The sequence below is a fragment of the Pelodiscus sinensis genome, chromosome 3 (assembly GCF_049634645.1).
Source record: "Pelodiscus sinensis isolate JC-2024 chromosome 3, ASM4963464v1, whole genome shotgun sequence".
NCBI lineage: Eukaryota > Metazoa > Chordata > Testudines > Trionychidae > Pelodiscus > Pelodiscus sinensis.
The window spans coordinates 62545425-62572977 of NC_134713.1; the positions used below are offsets into that span (position 1 = coordinate 62545425).

The 27553-nt window shown below is 41.2% G+C and overlaps 2 protein-coding genes across 5 annotated transcripts in view; both read left to right on the top strand.

Annotated features, from left to right (window-relative positions):
- The first annotated feature begins 1888 nt into the window (after positions 1-1888).
- C3H6orf163 (chromosome 3 C6orf163 homolog) lies at positions 1889-12737 on the top strand. Its single transcript, XM_025189771.2, has 5 exons — positions 1889-2526; positions 5371-5465; positions 6029-6136; positions 8978-9180; positions 12194-12737. The coding sequence occupies exons 1-5, from the start codon at positions 2379-2381 to the stop codon at positions 12588-12590; spliced, it is 951 nt and encodes a 316-aa protein (XP_025045556.2). The 5' UTR covers positions 1889-2378; the 3' UTR covers positions 12591-12737.
- Positions 12738-14957: 2220 nt separating this feature from the next.
- CFAP206 (cilia and flagella associated protein 206) overlaps positions 14958-27553 on the top strand; it is a 35669-nt gene continuing 23073 nt past the window's right edge. The window contains exons 1-8 of one of the 4 annotated variants that reach the window (XM_075923851.1): positions 14958-15097; positions 15796-15893; positions 16591-16699; positions 16932-17015; positions 17704-17794; positions 22459-22647; positions 23161-23319; positions 26256-26428. In XM_075923851.1, the coding sequence (XP_075779966.1) occupies positions 16592-16699; positions 16932-17015; positions 17704-17794; positions 22459-22647; positions 23161-23319; positions 26256-26428 (804 nt within the window). In that variant the 5' untranslated portion in view covers positions 14958-15097; positions 15796-15893; position 16591. Of the gene's footprint in view, positions 15098-15147; positions 15622-15795; positions 15894-16573; positions 16700-16931; positions 17016-17703; positions 17795-22458; positions 22648-23160; positions 23320-26255; positions 26465-27553 lie in introns of those variants that run through there. The other 3 variants (XM_006133320.4, XM_006133321.4, XM_075923850.1) reach the window with 3 other exon arrangements.

Below are 27553 nucleotides of genomic sequence, written 5' to 3' on the forward strand. Positions count from 1 at the left end.
ATTTGTCCCCTCTATATTTTGCCAGCTTCCAGTTCAAGTATCCCCTCTATCTCCCTCTCTATGCATGCTCCTTGTCCCAATCTACTCCCCTTACCTGCTCCCCTCCTATATGGTCCTCTCTGCATTTGAATCAGCAACTTCCTCCTCCACCCTCCCGATCCCAGCAAAAGGGTCAGGCAAGAGCAAATGAACGGCAGGTTCCCTGCTTTCAGTCCCACTGCCCGGATTTGGACCTGTCATAGCCCAGTGCTGTTACAGAAGGAAAAGCCTGCTCAGTAGTAGATTTAATTACTAAAATCTAAGTCTCTGCTGAGCAGGTTCAAACTGATTTTTGCAAAGGTTTATATAACTTGGCCAAATGTACTGTAAATTAGCATATGTAACCTGCACTCGTGTAAAACCCGCACCTGTGCGTAACCTGCGGTTTTTCCTGAATGTGTAAACAAGTTTTAGATAACCTGCAGACGTGTATAACTTGCTGGTTATATACGCTACTTTAAGGTAATTGCACACACCAGGATAAACTGCATCTTCTGTTAGGTAGCCAACCTGCTGCCAGCGGGGGGACTGTAGAGTGCAGCGCAGGTGAGCTGGCCAGCCTGCGGGAGGAGAGCTGCACTCGCGCCCAGGCTCCACACAGCTGCAGAAAGGCGCAACCCACCCTCCTCCGGGCAGGGGGGACGGAGAGCGCAATGCAGGTGAGTAAAAATAAACTTGTATATCCCACGGACATGTATACCCCGTGGGGGGTGGGTTTTGTAAAAATGTGTATAGCTACTAAAAGACGGTAGGTGGATTTTCAGAGACTGCAAAATGCATGTTCCTAACACAAAGACCACTCTCTTCCAATTTTCAAATCCCTGCTCTAAGGCAAGGGGGGACTACTAAAAGGCGGGGTAGAATTTTTTAACATGGGCAAAACAAGATCATTTTCCCTAGTCTTTTGTTTTATAGGACAGGATAAGAAGGAGCCCCGAGACTGTCATTTAACAGCTATTATGTGGAATTTTAACCAGACGATTCTTCAATTCATTAAAATATACTAAGCCTCCATTTTTTCAATAGGCTTTAACTAACTTCAAAATCAATACTGCTGAAAAGAAAATTTTGTCAAATATTTAGTTTTAGTAAGGTTTTATGAAATAAAGCTTTAATATGGAGCCTAGGAAGTGATTCATTTCTTGTGAGCAAGAACTATTCTGAAGGGTTTTGTGATATATGGGAATAATGCAAAACTGGGTCCTTGCTGTCAAATTATATTTTATGGTGTGAAGGTGACCTTAAAGGGAGCTATAGTAACAGTGGAAGAAGGAGAGGGGAAGAGTTTAGAATTGAGTCAGGGAGAGAGGGGCTTGACGAATGCAGCCGTGAGACTAGTGAATGGAAGGTCTGGCTGGGAGGGGAGGTGTGGTATTTGCTGTTGGAGTAATTAGCCAAACTAATCCAAACCTGTGTGGCTTGAAGAAGGAACGTTCAGCCTAGTTTTTCATTTTTAACTCATAGTCATACTACCTCCTTATAGCAATTACTTTTAAAACAACTCTTAATCATACTTAGATGATATACCTGAAGTGTGGGTAACAATATGAATGCAAAGATGCACACAGTACCTTAATGGATAGTTCAGAAACATGGCTGACACTTGTCAGTGTAAATATCTGATTCCTGCTAATACAGTTTACAGTTACAGCAGTGTCAAAAAGGGTGAACTCAAGCCTTTCAAGCACAACTTCACTTACGTGAACTGGAAATAAACAAACAGCACCAATGTTTATTTTTGTTCTGTTTCTGTAGCCTTTTCAATGGAGTTAACAAAGTTTATAAGAAAATTCCTACCTTGACAAAAATAAGTGAAAATGGCTTCCTGAGTGAAGCTTTTCCATATTCCTTGCCACTTATGAGTCATTTGCCTCTTTAACAGAAAATACTATGATTTAAATATTTGAAACAGTATCCATTGCTAAATATTTAAAAAAACCCTTTAAGTTGCTTGGATTTGAGAGGAATTGTTGCCATTCCTTAAGTAATAAAACTAAACATACGATGAGATGCTGCTTAACACTACCCAGTGTCTGCAAATGCTTTTGTGAGCAAATCTTGTCCTGCCTAGTAACAGTTGCTAGGTAGGAGGTAAATTTAAGGCTGTAAGAGGTCAGTTAAGAAATCCTCTCCCATCGTCAGTCAACATTATGTTATTGATCACCTCAGCACTTATGCCTCATGACCTGCAGGCAAATGTTTTAGACAGCATTCTAATGGTGGAAGATTTCATCTTTTAACTGGACTACATGTTTTCTGTAGATGCAGTAAGCATTTTGTTTGCAAGGACTTGGGCAGTTTGGACATTTTAGTAACTACCTTGAATACTTTATACAACCATGATTAGGAATCCAGATTTGAGTTCCTTTGTTTGTTGTGCTGTATGCTCAAAAATAATCCCACCACCACCTACATCTGCTACTTTTGAACGGATTCGGGAGTATAAGCCTTTCAAAACACGGTATTACACTCATCGGGATATATTAGGTAAGTTAGGTTCCTGAATTCTTCATTTGTAATTCTTCAATTGCAGATATCAAAAATGCTTATATATGCCTCTATTCTTGACATTTGCATTTTCTTTCAATGGCTTTTCGTGGTCAGAGATGGACACATGTACAGGTTGGACCTCCCTGGTCCAGCACCCTGGGGACCTGACCGATTCCAGATGAGGGATTTTGCTGGACCAGGAGAGATTATTTGTGGACCTAGCTGCTACCAACCCTCGACCGGCCACAAGCCCTGCTGGTCCCTGTCCCTCGGCCTGCTATGCCACAGGGCTCCTAGACACCAGCCCTTCAGGATTCTCTGGTCCTGGAACATCCGTGATCAATTGCTGGATCAGAAAGTCCTAGTTTATAGAGGTTCAACCAGTACTTATTAATAAATATGGGCAAACACTACAGATCAAATAATTATTCTCAAGGTATTAAAGATGTGCTCACACTAGATGCTAAAAATCATGGCATCTAGTGTCATGAATTGAGACACTGGATTTATGGTTTATAACAATTTGTGACCTACTAACAACCTCCTTACCAACTTTTTTCCCCACTATGTCCATGGCTGAAGGGTTGCTAAACTATTCTATCTTTAATATTCCCTTGAAAAATGTCTTGCTAAATAATCTGTTCCACCTTATATTTAGTTGTTACATGCTGAGTGTGTTTCACAGATCTGAAGTTTACACAGCTAGGTGTAAAGTAGAAAGCTTGTCTCTCTTATTAATAGAAGTTGGTCTATAAAAGGTATCACCTGGACCCACATTATATCTGTTGGGAATAATTTCTGGACACACTGTGTGCAGGTGAAAACAAGCAGAGGATTTATTGATTCACACAGCTGGTGGAGTACCCATCAGGAGTTAACCTGGTGAGCACTAACTTAACCAAAACATACATTAGATTATATAGGTAGCAGATGGATGGAGGAGAAGTGATTTGATAGGTCTAGCAGCGGAAGTGAGATATGCACATAAGCCAATGGTCTACGACAGTTACACAGCATCTCCGCCCATTGCCAATTAAACATGTTATCACTAATACAAGCTAAATAAGCCAACATAAACATGTTATCCTAACAAGCTAAATAAGACAACATAAACAAAGGCATGTTGATGGTCATTTTGTCAGCTGGAAATATAATGCATCTCCTGTGGGGGTGTTATTGCCTTGGCGCGATCTTTAAAATCCAAGCTTATTTTCTAGGAACAAAGCAGACAATGAAAAACAATCCCACGCGGTTGTTTGGTACCGGCCTTATCAAAGTGAGGCCCTTTTAGAATGTGGTTGCCAGGGGAACCAGGGTCACAGTAACTGCTGTACTATATGCTTCCCAGGGCTGGCCTAAGACTTTCAGATTTGAGTTTGTCAGTTCTCAGCAAGATACCATGGGCTGCCTAATTTACCCTACAATATCTCTTTAAACTAGCTGTCATTCACTTATGTTCTTTGTATATACTGCCTTCATAGATTCACACTCACACTTATGTGAAGCTTATTAACAGAATTATTATTGCAACTAGCCTTGTGCAGTTACATACTTAATGTGTGCGCCAATCATGGAAATGTGCCTTCTTGTAACAAGTTTCAGTTCACTATACTTTATATACAGTATATCAGAGTTACAGCTTCTATTGGGCTTTTCCCCCACATAAGCCAGAAAAAGATGAGGAAATTTTCAAAATTCAGTTTTCTCAACATTATATATATCACATGAAAGTCAATTCATGTAGAATAATGCAGCATGCAGCAAAGTAGTCAGAAACTACAAATTACACGGAGTATGATTTCTTATTAAAGATACATTACTGAATTATTTACTCACATACTACTTCTTTTAAGACATTAACAGATTCAGGTTTGATGACAGAATGGAGAAAAAAACCCCTAAGGTCAAATCTACATTTAAAATTTAGATTAGCGTAGACTTAATGTAACAGGGACTTGAAAAATACACCATGCTTGAGTATTACAGTCAGGGGAAGAACACTTTCCTCGATCTATCCAATGGTACTAGGTGAAGTGACGTTTCTACAATGACAGAATCACTGGCCCCTCAATGTCGGCTATGTCTACATAGGGTTATGCTAGCATAGCTATAGAACCGTAACTATGTCTCTAAAGTCCCCATAGTATAGATTTGGCTTTAATAGTTTGGGCCTGTATATGTAGTGTCGGGTACAGTGGGTGCTATTGTTGGTGCACACATTGATACATGTGGTTCCAAGCTAACATGGTTATAGTGAACTTCAGAGGTACTGAGATAGATAACTCTAGAGTTTGGCATCCTGTACTTTTCGCAAAATGGATACAACATTGGTAGTGACTGCAGACTCCCCAATCAATATGTGCTTTAGTTCTGTTTTGGAGGGATTAATTTCTGGATTGAGATGGCAGGTTAGTCCCAAGACCACCTCAGCATTGATTTATCCTGTGTGTGCTGACAATGAGAATTAGTGTCAATGGTTGTAGGAGACGGGGTGCTGTCAATATTTATTTGCTAGGAAATAGATTAAGACCACTAGATTTATTTCATATATGTCACCAAACAGCCATAAATCAATAGAAATTATAGGTCCTCAATGCCTCATAAAACCAGGTGCCTAGTCTGTATGTTCTTTAGCAGAGTTCTTGTTTTTAAAACGGTGCATACATTTGACGTTGTATTAATAATGATATTTACATTATAAATACTGTGTGTAGTGAGGTTTCACACTACCTACCTTAATTAAAAATAATAATAAAGCAAGCAAAGGGGCAGGAGATTGTTTATGGCTTCTTTATACTTGTAACATGTTGTACATGAACCATTTCTGTTGAATATACATAGAACTCGGGGCAGATATTCAACAAGAACAATGTGAAAAAAGAGAACTAGAAGTAAAAGAACGGATTGAAAAAATTAAAGCTGCACTATTGTCTAAGGTAAATTAAGTTACACTTCTATCATTGAAATTAACCTTTATAATTCCTTTAAGATCTTTGGAATCTTTGTTGTAGCACCTAAATTTTATCAATTGATCAACTTGCCAAATCTAATCTCAGCAAGGCCCATTTTTAACATCATGAAGAATTTTAACAAATTTTACATCTCAATTTCCCTGAAACATATTCTAATTGCTGCTAAAAAATAATCAACATTTGTGGGCAATTCTTCTCCACACATGCTATGCCAGAGTTGCCCACTTTGCTTAAAATAGGTAACAAAACTATGATATCTCAATTCCATTTTGTGGTGCAGTATTAACAAATGCCCACTTTTTAATAGCGATCACTATACTGGCAATTTTCCAAAGATCAATGTAACAATTTTGTCAAATAGCTCAAAACACCACATATTTTATTATTCCTATATAGATTTATCTGGCTCTAATTTTACATTAAAAACAATAAACCAATTATAATAATATCTGATCCAAGTCGGAATATCATGTACATGGATTTAGCTCACTGCATTCAGATTATGATTGTTTTTATTATTTTTTAAGGCTGAAATGGAAAAAGAAGATGCAGTGCAACAAGCCCTTGATCAGGCAATAGAAGACCACAACTGTTTTTTAGAAGACCTAAAGAAAAAGCATGGAAAGGAAATAAAGGTTTGGCACCGCTTGCTTACATTTTTAAATTATGAAATATTTTATGGTAAAAATGTCCAACTATGGAATTGAGTCACATTTTATCAGCAATACATTATGTCACACTATATGTTTAAAGGCATTCTGTTTGTGCTCATACACTGCCATAATTTTGTTATACTTCAGAATTGAGTCCTGTTGGATGGGGTGGCTTGCCTTGAGAGTCACTGAGTTCTTGTGCTAGATTATTTGGTTCTGTCTGGTCATATACTTGGGTTAGCTAGTTCTTTCATATCGATTTTTAGCGTTCTATACTTCCTTTTTATTGTATGAAACTTAGTTGCTTTGTCAGAAGCCTTATAAGACTCTCCAAGTTAGCAAACCACTTACGCACATGCTTAACTTCAATCACATGCTTCAGTTCATTTCTGCCCAGCACAGATGTTAAAGATGGGATTAATGTTCATCATCTTCTTAAATTCCATTGGCATCAAAGCTAAACAGGTGTTTATGGACACAAGACATGCCGCTCAGCATATAAACCACAAGAAGGGAAATAAAGTACAACAAACTCAGTGTGGTTATAAAGTATTTTAAGTATGGTAATTTCTTCGCTCTTTTTGTGATTAACCTAACCAGTGTTTAAGAATAACCTCTGGATCTTGAACCAGAAGAGCAGTAAATTGGAGAGAAGAGTAATAATAGGAAGGTGTATTGATTTAAATTGAGGTGATTTAATTAATTGATTTAAATCACAATTTAAATCACAAAACAAATCATTTATTTAAATCAAGTTACCAAAGTTATCGAGTATGCTTAGAGTGCATTTAATTTTGAGTAAGCCCCTGACTTCACTGGCATTTCTGTTTTTTGAGAAAACAAATACAGAATGGGGTTCCCTTAAAAACGCTGAATTATGCTAAAGTAAAATAGGGAATAGACTTATGGTACCACTATTATGGTGTGTAGCTATAATGTTTCAAAATAAAGGGCATGTATTATATAAAATAAGAAAATGACTAACTGGCAACTGACAACTCTAGATTCTCTTACTACAGCTTTCTATATTATATTCTTGAGTCATAGATTCTCAACCTAGTTAACTAATTAAACAAGCCATAAAGATTAGCTAAGCAATTTTTTTTCTAGCAAGATTCAATACAGAAAACAGCTTGGGAATTTATTTGTCAAATCACACTTATACCAAAAGGCATAGAGAGAGTCTTGAAGAATGATGCATTGCAAAGTGAATTATATAAGTTACTAACCAGCTGATCCACTCAGCCACATCCACATCATTTTCTCCCAATAAGCAGGTTTCCTTATGTTTCATTCTTGCAACTGGGCACTGCTTACTCCTGACACATTTTCCTTTTTTACCCAGGGGAAAAATTTCTTCAGACTATTTCCAGATAGGGTCTCTCTTACTCCCAGAAGTCATGATGGTTTTTCTGTGGCAAAAATGGAGAGGGGAATATAGGAAACAGTGTGTGTGCGCTGAATAATGTCTTCCCTTTTTCTTTCCAGTCCACTCCACTGTTCCTTTATATGCTGTCCCCATCCTTTCCTATATATTGTCTGTCTTTAAAACAATGCCTTAACTAACTCCTCAGCCATGCTTGGTCCAGGAGAATTATCAATGTCTTGATTCGTGAGGGAAGGGTGTTGAAGAGTGCAAAGCACACCAGCTTGTCCACCTCCCCACAAAAAACTGTGATCAAGCAAGATTCTGTCTTGGTCCCTATGGGGAGGAGGAGGTTAAGCAGTAGTGGGAGTTTAGGAGGCACTGGAGGAAATTCTTGTATAGTCAGAAAACGTATAGACTAGTTGTATTGGAAAAGACAGAGAAGGATCTGGAGTGCCACATATGTGGGAGAGTCGAGGCTTAGAAAAAGATCTAGATGTTAGTGGTAGATTAAGAACAACCAAAGGATAGCTTTTTGCTCTGTATAGTTGAGGGAGAGCATTACAATAGTATCTAAATGTATTATGAGAACTGTGGGGATCTGGAATAAAGTTGAGTGCCATTGCAACTGAGAGGGAGGCTTGAATTAGGGGCTTGGGAATACTGAGATGGGTCCATAACTACATTCTTTTAATTGTGTAATGTGTCTGCATATATAACAATATCTATGGAAGGGAAAATGTGTGTGGTGAGGTACTGATTGTTTTTCATTGGATAAATCTGAATTCCACCATCAGCTAATAAACATAAAAACATCATAGCTATTTAATTAATGTTTGCATTAGCACAAATTTGACTTTACAGCCCATTTGAAAGTCTACTTTTTGTTGGAGTTTCCGTGATGAACATTGTTTCTTGGTCCTGTACTCTGAGCCCAATCATCCTCCTGAGATCCTTGCACAGAGAATGCAAAACATGCAGCTGTGCCACTATCACTCTTTGAATGTGGGGAGGAGATGGAAATGAATCAATCACAGAGTCATCTCATTTGCCCCCTTTTTCCCTTTCATTGGATTTTGAGGAGGATCTGAGTGCAGCAGTCCAACTCATACTAACATTTTATTTTCAATATATAAATTCGTAACTGTAATTAATTAAGGGCAAGGACACCCAGACAAGTGCCATAGCTTATTTCATTCATCATAGATTTCAGATGCCCTCATCTTCACTGTGGCGATCTGGCTAAGATGTGCAGTCTACACCTCTATATTAAATTAAGGGTGACCACAAGCTGTATGTGACCACCCCTAATCTAAGGCATAACAAGCCACTGGAATTTTCCTTTAATGATCTACTGAAATGCTGTTCTTTCCCTGAGCTTGGTTTTTTCTTTAAAAGCTGAGATTGAACAATACATTTTTATTCGCTATTTAACTCCTGTTAAAATGTTTCTTAAGGAAGCAGTGATAAAAACAAAGAAAGAGATGCAACGATACCTGGAAAATGAGCTGAAGAGGGAATCTGAAGCTGCAGAGCAACGCATGGCTCACAAACTTCAGCGCATCTTGATGGAGTGTGCTTTAGAAAAGATGCAAGCTGTAGCTGCTGCCAGAAAACAAGAGAGGCAGGCAGCATCCCAAGAAATGGCCAAACAGCAAAAGTATACTTTTTATTTTCTAAAGTTTAACTGTTCATTCATTTTATAACAATAAGCAAAAATGCATACACCAACAGTAAGCGAAATACCTGAGGAATTTCTGTGGCACCTATCTTCATAGCTCTAATATCCTAACTAGAATTCTGCTATGCAATTCATAGAGTGTATTGAAACATAATTAAAGAAACAACACTTAACTACATCAACATTGCTCATTACCTGACTTTCAAGAAACATCAATATTGTTTAAAAATATTTGACCCGAAATTCACAAGATATTTTTACTGTGAAAAGTGACTTGAAATTAGTATTGTGGGCTTTCAGGCGTATTGTATCTCACTAATTTCATATCAAATTTAGTTTAGAAGCAACATTTTTTTTTACTAATTGCCAACACCACAAACAGAACCTGAGCCTTGAAAGTCAAGCTTTGTTCATTGTGTCATCACCACAAATAAAAATTTAGCAGATCAAATTCTGCCCTGACTTACACAACATAAAACCCAATTTCTGCATTTGAATGCAATGGGATTTTACATATTAAACCCAGGCCAACAACTGGCCTACAATTGGAATTTAGTTAATTATGTTAATAGTGTTTGATACTTAATAATATCCTGCTACTTCTCCCATAAGATTAGCAAGGAGTAAGATTTATTTTTTATCTCTAATGCCAGCAGAAGTAATTCTAAAAACCTCAAAGAGTAGATAGGATTTATGGGGCCCTAAGCAGTATTATTAAACTGTTGCCCTGTGCCTGATGGCAGCTAGAGGGGGATGACAATTTTTTAGAGATGTGATTTTATAATCTTCAGCAACACACTAATGAAATACACGTTGGACCTCCCTAGTCCTGCACCCTCAGGACCTAGTTGGTCCCAGAAAAGAAAGTTTGCCCAAACAGGGGAGGTCCAGCTCTGTCGGGGACACTGGCCTCCTGGCCAGTTCCCTCCTGGCCACTGGCTCACTCCTGGTCTCAGTGACTGCCGGGCTGGCCAGACTCCTCTCCCAGTCCCCATCGGTTGCCGGGTTGGCTGAGCTGCACTCCTGGCCCTAGGCAGCTGCTGGCCTGTGCTCCCAGTCCCCAGCGGCTGCTGGGATGACCAGGCTCTGCTCCCAGCCCTTGACAGATGCCAGGATGGCCAACCTCCAATACCAGCCCCAGCAGCTCCTAGGCTGTGCTCCTGGTGGCAGCCAGGCTGTGCTTCCAGTGTCTGCCAGGCTACATTCCTGCCCCTGGCAACTGCCAGGCTGTGTTTCCCCAGCAGTTGCTGGGCAGCTGTCCCAGCAGCTACTGCGCTGCTCTCCCTGTTCCCAATGGCTGCTGGCTGTGCTTCGCTGCTGGACCCCCAGGTTGCAAGCCACTTGCCCCTCTGATGCCAGACTCTCAACCAACAGCCGCTGGGGCACTTGTCCAGCTACATCCCTGGTCCTATGGACCACCGATGTTGCCGGACCAGAGAGTTCCAGACCAGAAAGGTTCAATATGTATTTTTTTTAATTGAATTAATATCCTGTAGATTAACACAGTAAATTCAGAAACTGACAGTATATATTTGGGTTAGTAAAGGTGTGTTAAATGGCTTCCTTATCACTTGAATGGCTCTGTCACAGGTTCAATATTCTGCTAATAGGTCGGGCAGGTTTTTTCACTTTTTAGTTAACTAGATCCTCTCCGGATTGAAGCACAACCACAGAACAGAGATAGGAAGAGGCAAATGAGTGAATATTAAGACCCAAATTTTTGGATGCCTTACACAACTGCATATGGATAAGGACAGCTCTGAGAGCAGATCTGTTGCATACGAATGTTCCCTGTTTAAACAGCCATTTTTCAGAATAGATTCTCACTGTAGTTGATATGTTATGTAATAATTTCATTCTCACAATTAAAACAGGGCCCAGTCTTGCAGTCCTTTTTTCCACGGATAAATTTGGGTTGGTAAAGGCGTTTTACTATCTTAGCTTGTATCTTCAGATTCTCCTGTCAGTTGAGTTCCTATGGGACCTGGTAAAAATTAAAACTCCTGCACAAAATTGAATAGCTGGAAAGAATTTCCCCTATGGCACTAGCACTGGGCACGCCATGGAGATATCCTTTGTATTTTCCTGAGCCAGCTTAACTGAATTGCATTCACTGTGTTTGGGCAATGTTATAGAGTTTATACATTTTCTTACCTTATTTTAGCAGTACTGAATGCAGATGTATTTGATAAAACTTCAATAACAATTAGGAGTATATTTGTGGGCTACAAATCAATGATTAGCCTCAATTCAGGAAGCATTCCTATTTGGAATGGCGCTATAAAAAATTATTTAAAGTTAAAATGAAGAATATGAAATTGATTCTTCATGTTCTCTCCCCCTCCCCCTCCACACACACACTATTTGTTTAATTTTACATTTATTTTGAGAATAGTAACACTTTCCATCCTCACACATGCACCATTACAATAATACCATCTGGTATACATATTGGAACTGATCTTCCACAGATATAAATCAGTATAGCTCCATTTAAGACAGTGGAGCTATGCCAGTGTTTCTCAAAGTGGTCAGTGAAACCACTTTGAGAACCTTGCTAACTGGTCGCTCCGGTGTGTTTATTTACTGGTGCTGCAGCCACAGAGCCTTGCGGCTCCCATTGGCTCCAGTACACTGTTTGCAGCCAGAGAGGAGCCATAGGAAGTGGCTTGCCATGACTTCCAGTGGCGAAATGGAGCCAATAAGAGCTGCAAGGCTCCATAGCTGCGGCGTTGGTAAGTAAACACACAGAGATGGCCAGTTAGCAGCGTTCTCAAAGTGATTTCACGGACCACTTTGAGAAACACTGAGCTATGCTTCTATATACTATCAGAGGAACAGTCTTTCTCTGATCCTGTTTTAGTCTTGTTGTCATTTTATTTCATGTTACAACTTCATTTACTTTTGTATTCAGAAACTGTATATTTAATAATCATTCATAATTCATTAAACGTATCCTAAAGTTACTTTACAAATAATTTTTTTTAAACAGAAAGTATACAGAGCAACTCCTGGAAGCTGGGCATTTGGCTAATGAAATGTATCAGAAGAACCTGGATCAATTAAAAGATGAAAAATGTTACGAAATGAGTGTTGCTTTAGACATCACTCAAAAAGAAAATCAAGCGGAGAATGAAAAGCAGCTCAAAGAATCAGAGATAACACATCAGGCTAAATATGGAGAAGTAATGACCTGCCTAATAGAGAAAGAAAGTCAAGTACAGAGTCTTACCCAACAGCTGGAAAGCATGACAGCTTGGAAAGACAACCTTGAAGGTGAAATAGAAGAAACAAGACAATCCTTTCAAAACTACATTGATATTACATTTCCTACGCTGGCCCCAGGACAAGCAGATTTTATCTTGCCATTCAGAAAGAGACTTGATTGAACACAGGGATACAAAAAAGGAAGCAACAGAGAGTGACAAAGAATGTAAAGACGAGATCGATGTGAGATGTACTGAAAGTGCAGATCAGCACTTCAAGTAGGCAGTGGTGAAAAATAAATCAATTTCTGTTCACTGCACTAAACATGATTTGCTGTGGGTTAAGGACAAATAATCATTACCATATTAACTAATGAACCAAGCTTAGGAAGGATTTAATCATATTCACTTGTTGCCTGATCTTTAGATTGTGTATTAATTTTATAGATTACTTAAAAATTTCCATTTTGAGGGCTGACAGGTCCTTGTCCCAGAATCAGGCCCAGTATTTAAATTATTCTGTGGCTGGGGACCCTGATGTGCAGTTGCAGCATTCACACTATAGGAACTCTTGTATATTTAGAAATAGTTTATTACGGTTAGCACATTCACAAATACTCCAACTTCACATGATAGGTAATGTACATCTATATTTCCATATACTCACCCCATTCTTCTACAACAACCTGAAGCGTTATCCATCAGCTTCCTCACCATCACCTTCCCCATTGTCACAATGGTCATCACTATTAGCGTCTACACTGCCCCTTCTTGTACAAGAAAAACCCTCTTGCGCAACGCCATTCTTCTTGAAAAGTAATAGGTGTAACGGCGTTGCGCAAGAGGGTTTTTCTTGAGCAAGAAGGGGCAGTGTAAACGCTCCTTCTTGCGCAAGAGCCTCTTCTGAAAAAAATGGTGGCTCATTAGGTATGCAAATGAGGCTCGACGATATTCCACAATTAGCCTCATTTGCATATTACTTGCGCAAGAAGCTGCAAGTGTAGACATAGCCTGTCTCTCCCATCTCCAAATAAAACTTTTATTTGGAGCGCACAGGTTATTTTTGCAGACTTAAAACTATTAGCCTATAAACAAGACCATCCGAAGGGGGGTGCAGGAGGAGCAACCCCCTTCCCACTGCCAGCATAGTGATTGTGGAGGGGGGCAACCCCTCCACAGGTAGGGGCTTGGGTCCTTCCTGTACACAGAACAAATGGGGTGACTGCCACTGGGCCCCGAAAAGCACAGGACCTGGAGTGGCTACCTTAACCATCCTGTGGATGTCATCATAGGCTCTTCCTATAAATATTTACATTTAATAATTAGGCTACACCATTTTCAGTGCATACACTCAACTTCATTGTTTTTGACCATTTTTTAATATTGCCTTGTGTTCTGAAATTTATTTTGAAACAGATTTTCATTTTCTTCTCATTTTAAACTATTATATGCTACCACTTGAAATTAGGGATGTGAATGGTTTAACCCATACGGGCTGGGCAGCTCCCCACCACAGAGCCCACCATGGACAGGGGCTGCTCAGCTGGAGATGAGGAAGTACAAATGAGGAGTAAGGAAAACATACTCTACTGAATATGCATCAAATATAACAACATCAAGGTACCATCTTAGTCATCGTAGCTCAAGGGTGGTCGGAAAAGGAAATGAAGTCCATATTACTTGCGCAAGAAGCCACGAGTGTAGACATAGCCACAGGCTGCGTCTAGACTGGCAAATTTTTCCGCAAAAGCAGCTGCAAAAGCAGTTTTTTTTGTGGAAAAACTTGCCAGCTGTCTACACTGGCCGCTTGAATTTCCGCAAGAACACTGACGATCTCATGCTGCTCCTGTTTGGGTAAAAGTGGTATTGTTTTGCGCAAAAAAGCCCCAATCGTGAAAATGGCAATCGGGGCTTTCTTGCGCAAAACCACGTCTAGATTGGCCACGGATGCTTTTCCGCAAAAAGTGCTTTTGCGGAAAAGCGTCCGTGCCAATCTAGACGCTCTTTTCTGCAAATGCTTTTAACGGAAAAACTTTACCGTTAAAAGCATTTGTGGAAAATCATGCCAGTCTAGACGTAGCCGGCAGTGTTTCTTAAACTCCACAGTAGCCTTGCGTTTGGGTTCTGCAGCCAAGCACACGCAGCTCCCTTCAGCAAAGCCTCCATCTGCTGAAGACTGGCCCCCGCCTTTCTGGCCACTAAACCAAACCGCATATTTACTCCGAAAAAAGACGATGAGAATGATTTTCACCTGTTTGGTGGTTGTGGTGCTAAACGCCGATAAACTGCTGGGGCCGGGAGGGGGCACAGCCTGGCTACGCCAGTCAAAGGAGCCAGCCAGGGCAGAGGGCCCCTGGGAGCTGCTGTTACGTGCGCAAGGCAGGTGCTGAAATGCAAAGGCGCCAGCTACGAGGCGCTGAGCCCGGCGGTTATTAATGTGTCAGCGTCCCGCCAGCGCTCGCGGGGCGACGGCAGCTTGGTGCCCGCCTGTTAACGGCCTCTTTGCCTCGAGCGCCACTGGCAGGGCCACAGCCAGCGGGGCAGCTACCTCGCGCCCGCCAGTCACCGCGCGGTAGGGCCTCTCCGCTTCGGAGGGCAGCCCCGCCCACTGAGGAGCCGCGTTCTATCCCCATGGCAACACGGGCGGCCCGCTGCGGAGGACGCCTCGCTTTCCAGAGCGTCTGGGGCAGGTAGATGCTGTTTGTCCGGGCGGGGGCGGGATCTCTCCTGGGATCGGTCAGGGGAGTCTGGGGGCGGAGGGAGGCGCTCGCGTCGCTGCATCGGCTCCTGGGGGGGGACGGAAATGCCGCTTTCCAGATGCAGGGAATCCCCCCCCCCCCACGGGCGCATCGTACATGCAGCGCGGGGCGCGGCAATTTACGCGCTTCCTCGCGGAAGGTCCCTGTTCCACTCCGGGCCCCCAGCCGGAGTAACGGAAACGAGCGTCGCTGGGGCCGTGTCCCCTCCTGAGCCTCCCGCGCTCCCTTCCCTGGTGCGACCCGCTGGGCGCATCTCATTTACCCGGGGGCGCCATGGAGGCCGTGCCCAGCAGGGGCAGGCTGGCTGCCGGGCGAGTCTTGTGAAAAGCACCAGAGCGATGCTCTCTGAAGTCCCGCGTTTACCCCCCGAAGAGGTGCAGCAATAGAAGCTACCCGCACTGGCAGTGCGCGCCTGGCTCGTTCTGGAGCTATCCCCTGGCCTCTAGGGCATGAGGGTAATTCCGTTTGCATGGCCTTTTCTGAGACGCCTAAGAAAGATGTAATTTGGTGCCAACCGTAGTGTATTGTGGGGCCGTTTGATTGTACAAAAATAATTAGATTTTTTGGGGGGGCGGGGAAGGGGTGAATTTTTCACAAACATTTTGTAAAGACAAGCCTCTGTTTTTCAGTGAGCTCTGATTGAAGACACCTAGCTAGGAACTGAAATGAAACCAATACTCACTTCACACTGAATGGGCAGCAGAGGATAACAATATTCAGTCACCAGGTTAGAGCTGAATTTGTGATGTAGAAGGCTCAGCATCCTCTTACCCGTCTCCAAAGACAAATAACAGGAACTCCAAATAATCTTTCAGTTAAAAGATTTAAATAATAATTTTATTTCATTTCTTAAACACATAGAACACAGGAAGTTCGTATAACTGTCTTTGGAATCCTGGGGTTGATAAATAACCAATTGTTCAGTAATTTGCCATTAATCAGAATTTTGCCTCGTGTCAGAGATATTGTTAATACTTTTAGTGAGATTTTTTTGTTCCTTCAACTTCAAGGAGATGTCTGCTGATATGAAAAATCGTTTTGTTCCCTTTAAGCAGATGCATTTTTTATTTGCTTTTGTGTTGATTGCTGAGTTAGTCCTTTCCATCTACAGTAATAAGAAATAGTCCATCTGTCAGACAAAAGCTATCTGAGTAATCCTTTATAATGAGTTTCTGTATTTTCCTTCAAATGTTGTTTTGCGTTTGTTTCTTATTGTTTGGAAATATTCTTGTCACTTTTGGTCCAGGGAACCATAAATCATTTGTGATACTTAGTCAAGTTATTATTGAAAATTTAAGTGGCTGAGGGTGCTAAAAGAAGATACGTAATCTCACTACTGCTGCACTGGGGAAAATAGAGGTTGAAATACAAATGTATGATGCACTGTAATAAACATCACACCTGTTAATGTATTGTTGGTCCAGAATGTCTCACTCTCAGGCTGAAAGTGTCATAAGGAACATCATTCGAGAAATAGGACAAGAATGTGCCATGAAAGGACAAACTGTGTCTGAAACATTGGTAGCTTTCATGGTAAGAATAAAGTATTTTATCCATTGATTATTTTATTTAAATGACTTCAAGTCATGTTAATAACCCCCTAAGCTTAATAACATATTTTCACTGAACAGGCAGGTTCAAAGATTTAGAAGTTGAACATGTTAGCCACGATTTTCAGACTCTGTTCTTAAATAGTTGCAAGGCTACAGCCTAATTTTACTCACTGTGAGTAATTCCCCATATAACATATTTTGCTAATCTGCAGGTGAAAGCTGTTGTTTTAGATCCAAAGAATGAATTTAATGTGGATCGAACGCTCACAAAAAATGATGTGCAAAAGCTTATTAAGGTAATTCTGAAAATTCTCCAAAAGTTCAGAAATTGTGCATACTTCTTTATAAATAAAATTTGAACATCTACTGTGTAGTTATAGTAACAACAGTTCTGCTGTTGCCTTGCACGAGCTAACAGATGCATTTATGCAGAGCACCCAGTATTGTTGTATGTTCATTGGGAAATCTAAACAATCTTAACTGGTGGCTAAGAGCGATGTTATGGTAAATTACAGAGATCTCAACATAATTATTAGAGGGTAGATGAAGATTAGATTAATGAAAATGTTTTGTCTCTTGAAGCTACAGTATAACCAGATATTGGAGAAAAGAGAGCGAGAATAGCAAACAGAAATATTGGAAGCATCTTTAATTTCTTTTATCAGTTCTAGTTGGAGATTTAGTTACAAACATCCATCAGAACTTAAATACTAAATAATGCCAGTTTTTAGGTTGGTGATTATTATCTACCTGATCAATTTCCTAAGCATTTTGAAAGCTAGTATCATATTTCATTCTTATGGTTCTTTAGTCAAGAATGGATTTTGCATTTCCTAAGGTAGTTTATACCTACTTATCATTTTCTGTTGGGAGAATGGGGAGAGCAGGGCTCAATTGCTGCTGACAAAACAGTAACACTGTTATTGATGTTTCAGAAAATTCATAATGGTCAGAAAGAATTAACTTTTACAACTCTGTTCTTAGCTCTGTGTTGGTAGACTTCTTGATACAGCAAATCCATCCCTGGACACTATTAAGATGCAAGTTTACTTTGATATGAATTATACAAACCGAGGTAATTTTAACATGTATAAGTATTAAATATGAGTGTGAGATAATAAATCTTGCACTTAAATATATTGTTTTATTTGTACTTTAATATTAATCTTTATTGGCATACTAAATGCATGTGACAGCACAGCAAAATAAGATAATAAAATGAGCTTGAAGTTGAAAGTATAGGCAAAATTCTATGACTGTAGATTAAATCACTACTTTAAAAAGAGTTCTCAGAATATGCCTTGAGGTAAGTATTACTTTCCTTGTTTCAGAAGTGGTAAAACCATGGGAAAAGTGTTTCCTAAGTCCACAGAATAAGTAAATAGCAGAATAGGAAAAAGAAATAAGGAGAAGTTGATTATGTTTGGTCCACTAGACTTTCGCAGCATCTCAACTCTTTTAACTGTAGCGATTTTGGTTTTTTTTAATTGGGGAAATTTTGAGCTCTATTATGATCAATTCAATTGTTGTTGAAAACTGTTCTAGATCCTCTGGGATAGATACAGTAAGAATTTGGGTATAGAATAGGATAGGTCTGTAATAGGCTCTATGGGGTATAAGATACAAGTGGGGTATTGCTGTGCTCCCTTAACTCTCCTGTCTGAGCTCTCTCTCTCAATCCTTTGCTAGTAACAAGCAATAAAACCTCACCTGGCACTACTATGACTGAGTACAACAGCATGTTTACTCCTAAGGGAATTCTGTGCACAATATTTTAAAATTCTGCAAAAATTTGCATATTTATTTGTCAAGATAACACATTATAATCACTCAATTTTTCAATTATTTACTGACAGAATTTTGAAATAAATTACCAAAATAATTGAAATTGTGTAATTATATCATTGTGTTTGTGTTATTTTACAATTAAAATATGCAGGGAGCTGTTCCCCTTATCTGCCCAACCCTCATGCAGCCAGACTCCCATTCACTAACCCTTCACTGAGCTTCATCTCCATGCAATTGGAAACCCTCTCCTCCCACATCAAGCCAAGCCTCATGCAATAAACCTGTGATGCACAGCTTCCTGTAGTCGAGGGAAGTTTCTGGGGCTGATCTGGTTCAGCCTGGGATGCTCTGTGCAGGGAAGGATGAGGGAAGACTCTGTCTCTGTCTTCCTCCTCCCTGCTGGGTGGCCACTGGCCAGGGCATCCCCAAAGCCATGACTCGCCTCCTCTCCCTCACAGTGATTTATCTTTCCTCTGAGCTGCCTGGAGCAGTGAGTGAGCACTGGCTGGTGCACCTTTTCTTTGCTTCCCCATAGCAGCCATTTTCTGCAAAGAAGCAAAGGGATTCTGTGGAGATGGAACAAGCATTTTTTGTTGCTGTACTGCAGTTGCATAGAATTTCCCCAGAAGTAAGCATGTGGAGCCTCACACCCAACTAAATTGCATGAATGCTCCCTGAGCCACTTATAAATCACACAGAGGAAGGCCCCAGCAAACCTCCAAAAGCCCCCTGCTTTTCACCCCAAAATTGTACTTTCTTGCCACAGTCAGAAGCCTGACCAGAGTAAGTCCATTACCCAGTCTGCCTCGCAATGTGAATAAGATACACACTGGTCTTTATATATTGAGCTGAGATTTCCCAAGCACTTAAATTAAAAACTCTGTTTTAGGTAAAATATAAAACACATTTGTTAACTACAGAAAGATTGATTTTAAGTGATGTAAGTGGCAGGCAAAAAAAGGTCAGAGATAGTTACCAAAGAAAATAAAAGGTAAGCATGCAGTCTAAATTCTGACCCTTATTAAACTGGGCAATATTGGGGACAAACAGTTTTTGCACCCTCTGGATGTTAGAGGTAGGTTACAGTCCTTAATAGATAGTCTTTTCCTTTAAGCCTGAGATCAGTCTTCTCTTCCCAGCATTCTTGTTGCTTACTGCATAGGTGGAGAAGAAAAAGGTAAAAGCACAATGCCGCTGTCCTTTATTTTGTACTCTTAGGCTATGTCTGCCCTGCGTACCTTACAGTGGCATAGTTGTGCCACTATAGCCAAGCCACTATAGCCAATAAGGACTGCAGTGTAGCCACTTTTATGGGCAAGAAAGAGCTCTCCTGCCAGCAAAATAAAACCATCCTCAATAAGAGGTGGTAGCTTTGTCTGCAGAAGCACATCTGCCACCAAAAAAGTGCTGTCCATGATGACGCTTTTTATTTTTAAAGATTTTGTCGATAAGGAGGTGGGATTTTTTTCATACCCCGACTGACAAAAGTTTAACTGTTAAAAGTGTAGTGTAGCCTTAGTCCTTGTTCCTGGCATGCTTGGTGGACCTGTTGAATCACAGAATTGAACAGTCTCTAATGTATGATGTTTCTCTTGCAGAATGCAAATCCTTTGTCCGTGGGTAGTAGGTGAAGCCCCCTTTTGAGGAGGCTAACCCCAGTTCCAGCTCTTCCATCCATGCCCCCTGCAGCTGTAGCCCCAAGACTACTTCCTCCCCCACAGCCAGAGGACTTGCAAGACTCAACACATACAGAGAAGCCCTGGGCCGTCTGAAACTCCAAGGCCCCTGTCCATAGGAGTCCCAAGCCAGCTGCAGCCACTACTTCCCTCCTGAGCCCTTAAGCCGCCCAGAGAAAAGCGTCTTAGACTCTCTCCAGAAGAAATTTTGATATGCCCTTTGCAGGTTCTGGGATGGCTGAAGATGTGATATTTGCTACTCAGATTCCTGGGTTATCAATAATCTACCTGGGCTCCTCTGCCGAATAGCACATACTGCCTTCTCAGCTGCTCCAGAACCTGCATGGAGCATAATAAATAAAAAACTCCTCCCCAAACTTCTGCAACCAGGATTATGGCAGCTGCAGCAGCCCCAGCACCAGGGGAGGCTGAGCATATTATACCTACTGCCCATGCCTTTGTTGATTCCCCTGCTGATTAATGGTTGTTTAATACCCATCTGGATGTGGATTGTTACTGGAGAACAACAATGAACTTCAACCCATCTTCATTGTTACTGGAGAACAAACAAGGGACAGCTTCCAAACATATTTCAATAACAACCATAAGTAAATATCATACCTTCATATGCACTAATGAGATACATATTTTGACTGAACAGTAGGTTTCAGCATAGCATGACCTTTCTTATATATCGGTGTAGGGAATCTTTTTTGGGTCAGGGACCACTGACCCTCAGAAAAATCAGTCAGACAAACCCACAAACCAAACTCTCACTGAGATGTGGCCCTCAGCTGAGAAGGAAAAAGACACTCCCCACATTCCCTTCACACACCAGAGCCTGACAGGGGGGCAACCTAGTAGACTTTGTGTGCTCCACTCCCCAATGCTGGGGGGAGAGTCTTGGGGGCTAAATCCAGGCAAGCCAGGGGCTGCATCCAGCTCCTGGTCTTTCTTCACCTCTGCTGTATATCTTACATGTCATACTTTGTACAGAATATATCATAATTACATGACAGTGGTGAATATGGGCATTTGGAAGTGCTGTTTTGAGGTACAATGTACCATAAGGTATAGCTTGGGAAGTACAGAGTTACAGAATACACACAGCACAGAAAAAAGTATAATGGATTGGAAGCAGGGGAACACTAACTATTTTTTTTAAGTGAGAAATTGCCTTTATTGAAAGGCATTGTTATAGGTTCTTTAAACCAAATTCTTCTCTCATTTACACTGATCCATTAACTTCACTGAAGTTACTCTAGACCTGTGCTTGTATGACCTGAGAACAGAAATTGTCCATTTGTTGATTTTCGCAGTTGAGAAGAGATAGTATGATTGGGCCATCTGTTTTAAATTGATTGAGTTTGCATAGTCCAGAGATTGTTTTACCCTGGGATTGTAATATTTTTATTTTGTATGTCTACACTGCAGAGATTTTCAGAAAAATGGCTGTTTTTCCAAAAAAAACTTCACTTCCATCCACACTGCAATCATGTTCTTTCAAAAGAAAGTCGAAAGAACAGATGTTTTTTTCCCAACATTGGTGAGCCTCTTTCTACGAAGAAGAAGCCTTTTTCCGAAAGGGCTCTTTCGGAAAAAGGCTGTGTGGACAGGGAAGAGGGAGTTCTTTCAAAAGAAGAGGAAAAAGCACAGGTGCCCTGATGGCCACTCCTTCCATAGTAATCACAGCTTAAATGCAAGATAGTGTCCATTCAGTGTGGACGCTATCTTTTGAAAAAGTAGATCGCTTTTTCAATGCACTTTTGCTGTGTAGATGCTCTCTTTCAGAAGATCTCTTCTGGAAAAACTTCTTCAGAAAGAAACATGCAGTCTAGACATAGCTCCACTATAGACAGCTACAGTATTTATATTTAATAACCAAAGATACGTATGTTGTCTCTGATCAGTGTCGATGCTCAGTGACTTAAAATAGCAGAGAATGGATGGATGGTGGTAGGAAAAGAGAAGGGGGAGAATGAGAATCACAGTGACATGCAGTATTTCTTGGGACAGAGATGACGCTGAGGCATAGGACATACCTAAGGCACCTGGGTAAACTGTGAAAATTATTTGAAAGATATTGCTGGCTAGCACTGGCTTTTGTAGTGGGTTTTAAAAATAAGCAAAGCTAAGGGCCTGATCCAGAGCCAATGAGATTTGGAGCAGGCCCAAAATGTACAAATAGCATGTTCAGCCCAAGAAAATCGTTACCAAAAATGAGACTAATACGTAGCTTTTAACATAACACTTCTCAAATGTCTTTCCTTCCCAGTTGAGTTACTTAATGAGCAGCATCGCATTCTAGAGGCCAGGCTGGCTCCTGTGAGCAGAGAAATCACAGATTATCGTGCTCGTACACGTGAAGAGCTGGAGAGCCTTTACCGAAAGATAGTTAGCTATGTTCTGCTACGTTCTGGCCTCGGATCCCCTACAGATATCAAAGTTGTTAGGGAGGCCACAGGTCAGTAATCAAAGTACGTGATACTGGGCATCGCTTATGGAAAAATAAAATCTGACCCTATTCTGCTCTGACACAGGGTAAATCTGGAGTAGCTCTATTGACTTCAGTATAGTTCCTTGGTGTGTGGGGAATATTTGCTACAAATAGTCTGAATTTTAGTTAAGTAATTTCTATGTCATAAAATAGCTTGATTATGTATCAACCTGTTGCTTCATTATTTGTTAGTCTCCAACAATACGTATCGTAAAATTATTAATTTGTGAGTGCCCAAACACCTCTCCAAATCTAGAATGCACTCAGCTATTTTCATTCATCTAAAGAAGTGGGTTATGCCCACAAAAGCTCATGATACTATCTACATTTTCTCTAGCTACTGAAAGACTATTTGTTATTTCCATAGTGGTGGGAAAACAGAGCAAAACTATTTGTTTTTTCCGTAAGAAGGAGTTAGTTTTGCTTTCCTAGTATTTTCAGTTTCATTCTTATACATGCTATTTTTTTAAATCTTTTCAGCTGCCCTGCAGAGTGTGTTTCCCCAGACAGAGCTGGGTGTTTTTCTCTCTCTCAATAAGAAGGACAAAGAACGACAACTGAAAGAACTTACCATGATTGTCACAGGAATTCGGTTATTCAACAAGGAGTGTGGAAAAGGAGGAGAAGGAATTGATGACTGTAGGTATAATACTGAATTAAAATTATGAGCCCTGAAACAGTCTTTTCTTGCCTCTAGCCCCATGACTTCATGCTACTTAAGATGAGCATGATTTGTCCCCAGTATCAGTAAGCCTGAAGGAAAAACAAACTGACTATTAGATGAATGAATTGTATAATGGTTAAGGCTAATCAAGGAAAATGTCAAAAAGGTACTGTCAGATGCCTTTAATATTGCATGAGTTGTTATACATTTTGGGGGCAGAAAATACATACATTCTGGTAAACCAATGTCGTTAAATATTTCACAGCTAAGTACAGCAGAATTATTATTTAAATGGCTGTTCAATGGAAATAAGATTGAGTCAGTCTTCTAGTATTTTTTATTTTTATATTACAGTGTTGCTCAGATCCTTCATGGCGGGGTGCTGGTGGTGTGGGGATTATAAGAGTCAGGGCAGGGATTGAGGAGCTCAGGTCAGGCCAAGGGAAAGAGGAGTGGAGGTGTCAGGAGTCAGGGTACAGAGTGGAGGTGAAGGAATCATGTGGCTCTAGGCAGGGGGGAGGGGCTTAGGACAGGAGGCTAGGGCTCAGGGCGGTAGGCTGGGAGGTCTGAGAACTCACCAGAACTTCCCTGTGGTGGTGAGGACAGTGCCGCACCCCCCTGATTCTCCTCGTCAGGGGGAGGAGCGTGGTGCCCAACTCCAGCCACCCACTCAGGGTGGGGGCAGGCAGCTAGGGACTGAGGCTTTGGGAGGAAGCTCCTGGGGGATCAAGGCTGCAGTGCCCAGTTTGGGCTACTGATGGGGCTTGTTGCGGGGAGAGGGGAGCTGTGAAGCCTGGCCCCTGATGGTGCTCCTCCAAGGCTACTGACTGGTGAAGTTCCCCCTCGATCTAGTGCTGCATCTAAGGGCCCAGGGGGGTGGGTTTTGGGCAGCGAGGACCACTTACCATGGCCAGCATCATGAAGACCCCGGTCGCAGTTGGCCACTCTCTTCCTGGTGTAGCCGCCCAGCCCCTGTGCTCACTCTGCCATAGTTCTCCCCCTGCTCACTGCCCCCAGTGGTCACTTTGCAGTATAATTGTCCCTCCTATCAGCCCCCTCCCTTTCTGTGTTATGAAAAACAGTACCATTCCAGGTACATCCCATTTTCCTGGCACAACCAAACCCTGATCTTGCTTTAAGTTAGGATAAGAGGAAGCTGCATACCAAATTTGGTGATCCTGGCTCTTACCATTTACAAGGAGTTTTTGAACAAATGGACTCACAGACAGATGGCTACACACAGACCGATAGAAAATGTTTCTAAAATGTATAGTAGATTTTGTACTCTGCATAGTTTAACTATATTTTCATATAGAGGCTAATAGAATATCTGTAAAATGTTCTAACACCTCTGAGTGAATTATGCAATACAAAAATAAATAGTAATGTATATTGTGAGTTGTGAGCATGCAAATAACTATTCTACTGATTATTTGGATAATCAACATAATATTATGCACTCAGAACATCTTTAATTCAAGGTTCTTAGAGCTCTTCACAAAGGTATTTCCAGCATTATTACCCCATTTTACAGATTAATAGAGATTAACTGAAGAGATTTAAGTATTTTTTTTCCTAAAAATCATACAGCAAATTGTGGGCAGAGAAATGAACAGTTTTGCCACTCAGATTATCTCTGTGAGTCTAACCACTATACTATCTCTAGCCACACTGCCTCTGCTGTTAGTCTATGTTTTAACGTTAAATCACATATGAAGAGGAACGTATAACAAAACCCCACGTGGCACAACTATCTGCTCTTAGTGCATACACTTCTCTCTCTTGTATGCAGAGATATCTGTGTGCATGTCCAAATGTAGAAGAAAATAAATGCACACCTGTTTACATCCTCTTTTGATAATGAGACTCTTAAGGAAGAAGTGTTAATTATAAAATAATCAGCTCAAAGATTTTGGACTCCTATTGTGCATCTTATGGAATTTTGTGGGTGTTTTGTAATATACTGTGTTCAGTATGAGCAAAACATGCAATATTATAGGCAATAACAAGCAATATTTTATTTTATTTTTCTCTTTCTGGGTTTAGACAGACTCATTACTGTACTATGTAAGCATCTCATAAATGTGAATTAATTCATTCCCATAACACCTTTGAGGCAGGGAAGTATTATTATTATTATCCCAGTTTCACATTTTGGGAACTGAGACATACAAAAGATTTACACAAAGTCACTCACAACATTTGTGGAAGAGCCCAGAATTGAAAAGTTCTTCTGAAAAGTTAATTTCCCATAATCCTAGGCTGTGGCAACATTGGCATGATCTTGCGCAAATATTCTTTAATGCAAGAGTTCTTGCGTTAAAGTAGTTGCGCAAGAGAGCGTCTACACTGGCACGTGCCTTTGCGCAAGAGCATCTGTGCCAGTGTAGACACTCTCTTGCGCAAGAAAGCTCCGATGGCCATTTTAACCGTAGGGCTTTCTTGCGCAAAAAATTCATGTTGCCTGTCTACACTGGCCTCTTGCGCAAAAACAGTTGCACAAGAGGGCTTATTCCTGAGCGGGAGCATCATAGTTCTTGCGCAAGAAGCCCTGATTTCACACATTAGAACGTCAGTGTTCTTGCGCAAGAACTCCCCGCCAGTGTAGACAGGCAGCATGTTTTTGCGCAAAAGCGGCCGCTTTGGCGCAAGATCATGCCAATGTAGAGACAGTCCTAGAGTATACTGTAGTATTTTCCTCACCATGGATTTATTAAGAATCATTTGACCAGAAGTATATATAATGGTCTTATGAACAAATGTTGGAAATGTGTGATGTCACAGAGTCAGAAATTTGTTGGAGAATTCTTCTGATGGAAATATGGAAACTAAAATATTAGCTATGATCACCAGGATGTATTTCTATATTTGTTACCTTTCTATGTATCTCATACTAAATTTGTACAAATAGTGCCAGCTATTCTGAATGAAGCTATCCCAGCAGCTACACAGCCTATTGATGCAGAGCTTCATGCTTCCCAAGATCTGGCATATCGCTACACAGCTATCTTGGAAATAATGCAGGAGAGCCCACAGAGAAATGTAGAACCTAGAACATCTATGTTAAAGGAAGCACTGTTCAATGTGAGGCAGCATGAAGTCTTCCTCTGTATCATTCTGGTGAAGTATCTCGTTATATCTTACGCATTCTTTAGGATACCTTAATATGAAATTTCAGTGTGTAAGTTGCATTTTACAAAGTAAAATAAGGGTATATGTCTGAGGAAAGAAATCCTGGTGCTGTGTTTGAGCTATGCATCCAAAATGACAAAGTACATTTAATTCTTCAGGGATTCAGCCAGCCATCTGCAGGAGTCAGGAAAGGATTTTATGAATCCCCAATGTATTCTGAATGTTTTGTTTTATTTCCTCTAATGCATCTGGGATGGATACTGGTGGATGGTGAATAGGGAGGACCACAGCTATGAGTTAGCATGGGGCATTCTCTCTCTCAGGCACTTGGCTGGCTGGTTCTTGCTCACAGGCTCAAGGTGTAGTTGTTTGCCATGTTTGGGGTCAGGAAGTAATTTCCCTCCATGTTAGATTAGCAGTGACCTTTAGAGAGAGACAAAAATCCCTGAGGTGTGTGGGTATGGTCACTTACCAGGAATATCTCATTTAATTATTTCCCTGCCGGTGAGTGGGTGGGTGGCTCCTGATCTCTGCATGTGGTACATCATAATAGTCTAGTCTCCTATGGGTTGTAATATGTTGCTCTGATTTCAGTTATTGAGTGTAGCGTGTGGGTGGGTGCTAGATGGTGCTGGGACAATGGTGACTAGTGTGGTGGGATCTGGGAGGCCACTGGCCATGACACACCCTCCCTGGGGAAGGACCAGGACAACCTCACTCTGCCCCAGCTCCACCTCTCTCCCCCCACTCCATCCCTGTCCTGCCTCTTCCCCCAATTGAGGTAGCCTGGAGGACTAGCGGAGATGGGGGGGACCAGTGCTGGCAGCAGGATTCCTACCTCCTCCCCATGCACTCACTGATAGTGGTGGGGGAAATAGAGCATGATGGCCCCAGCTTACTTTGCTTCCCCGGCCACATCTCTCCGTTTCCTGCTATGGAGTGGGTGCAGTCCCGCTTCCTTCCCTGGAGCGGTGTACTCCGGGAGAGTAAAGCAGCTTGGGCAGCCCTGCTCTGCTGCCCCGCACTGATGCTGGTGGGTGCGAAGGGCTGGACCTCTGCTAAGGGTGCCAGCTCCCT

Coding starts and splice junctions, on each gene's coding strand:
- C3H6orf163 (XM_025189771.2), top strand. CDS start 2,379: ATGATTAGGAATCCAGATTTGAGTTCCTTTGTTTGTTGTGCTGTATGC. Junction 2,527..5,370: donor CACTCATCGGGATATATTAG/GTAAGTTAGGTT, acceptor GAATATACATAG/AACTCGGGGCAGATATTCAA. Junction 5,466..6,028: donor AAGCTGCACTATTGTCTAAG/GTAAATTAAGTT, acceptor TTATTTTTTAAG/GCTGAAATGGAAAAAGAAGA.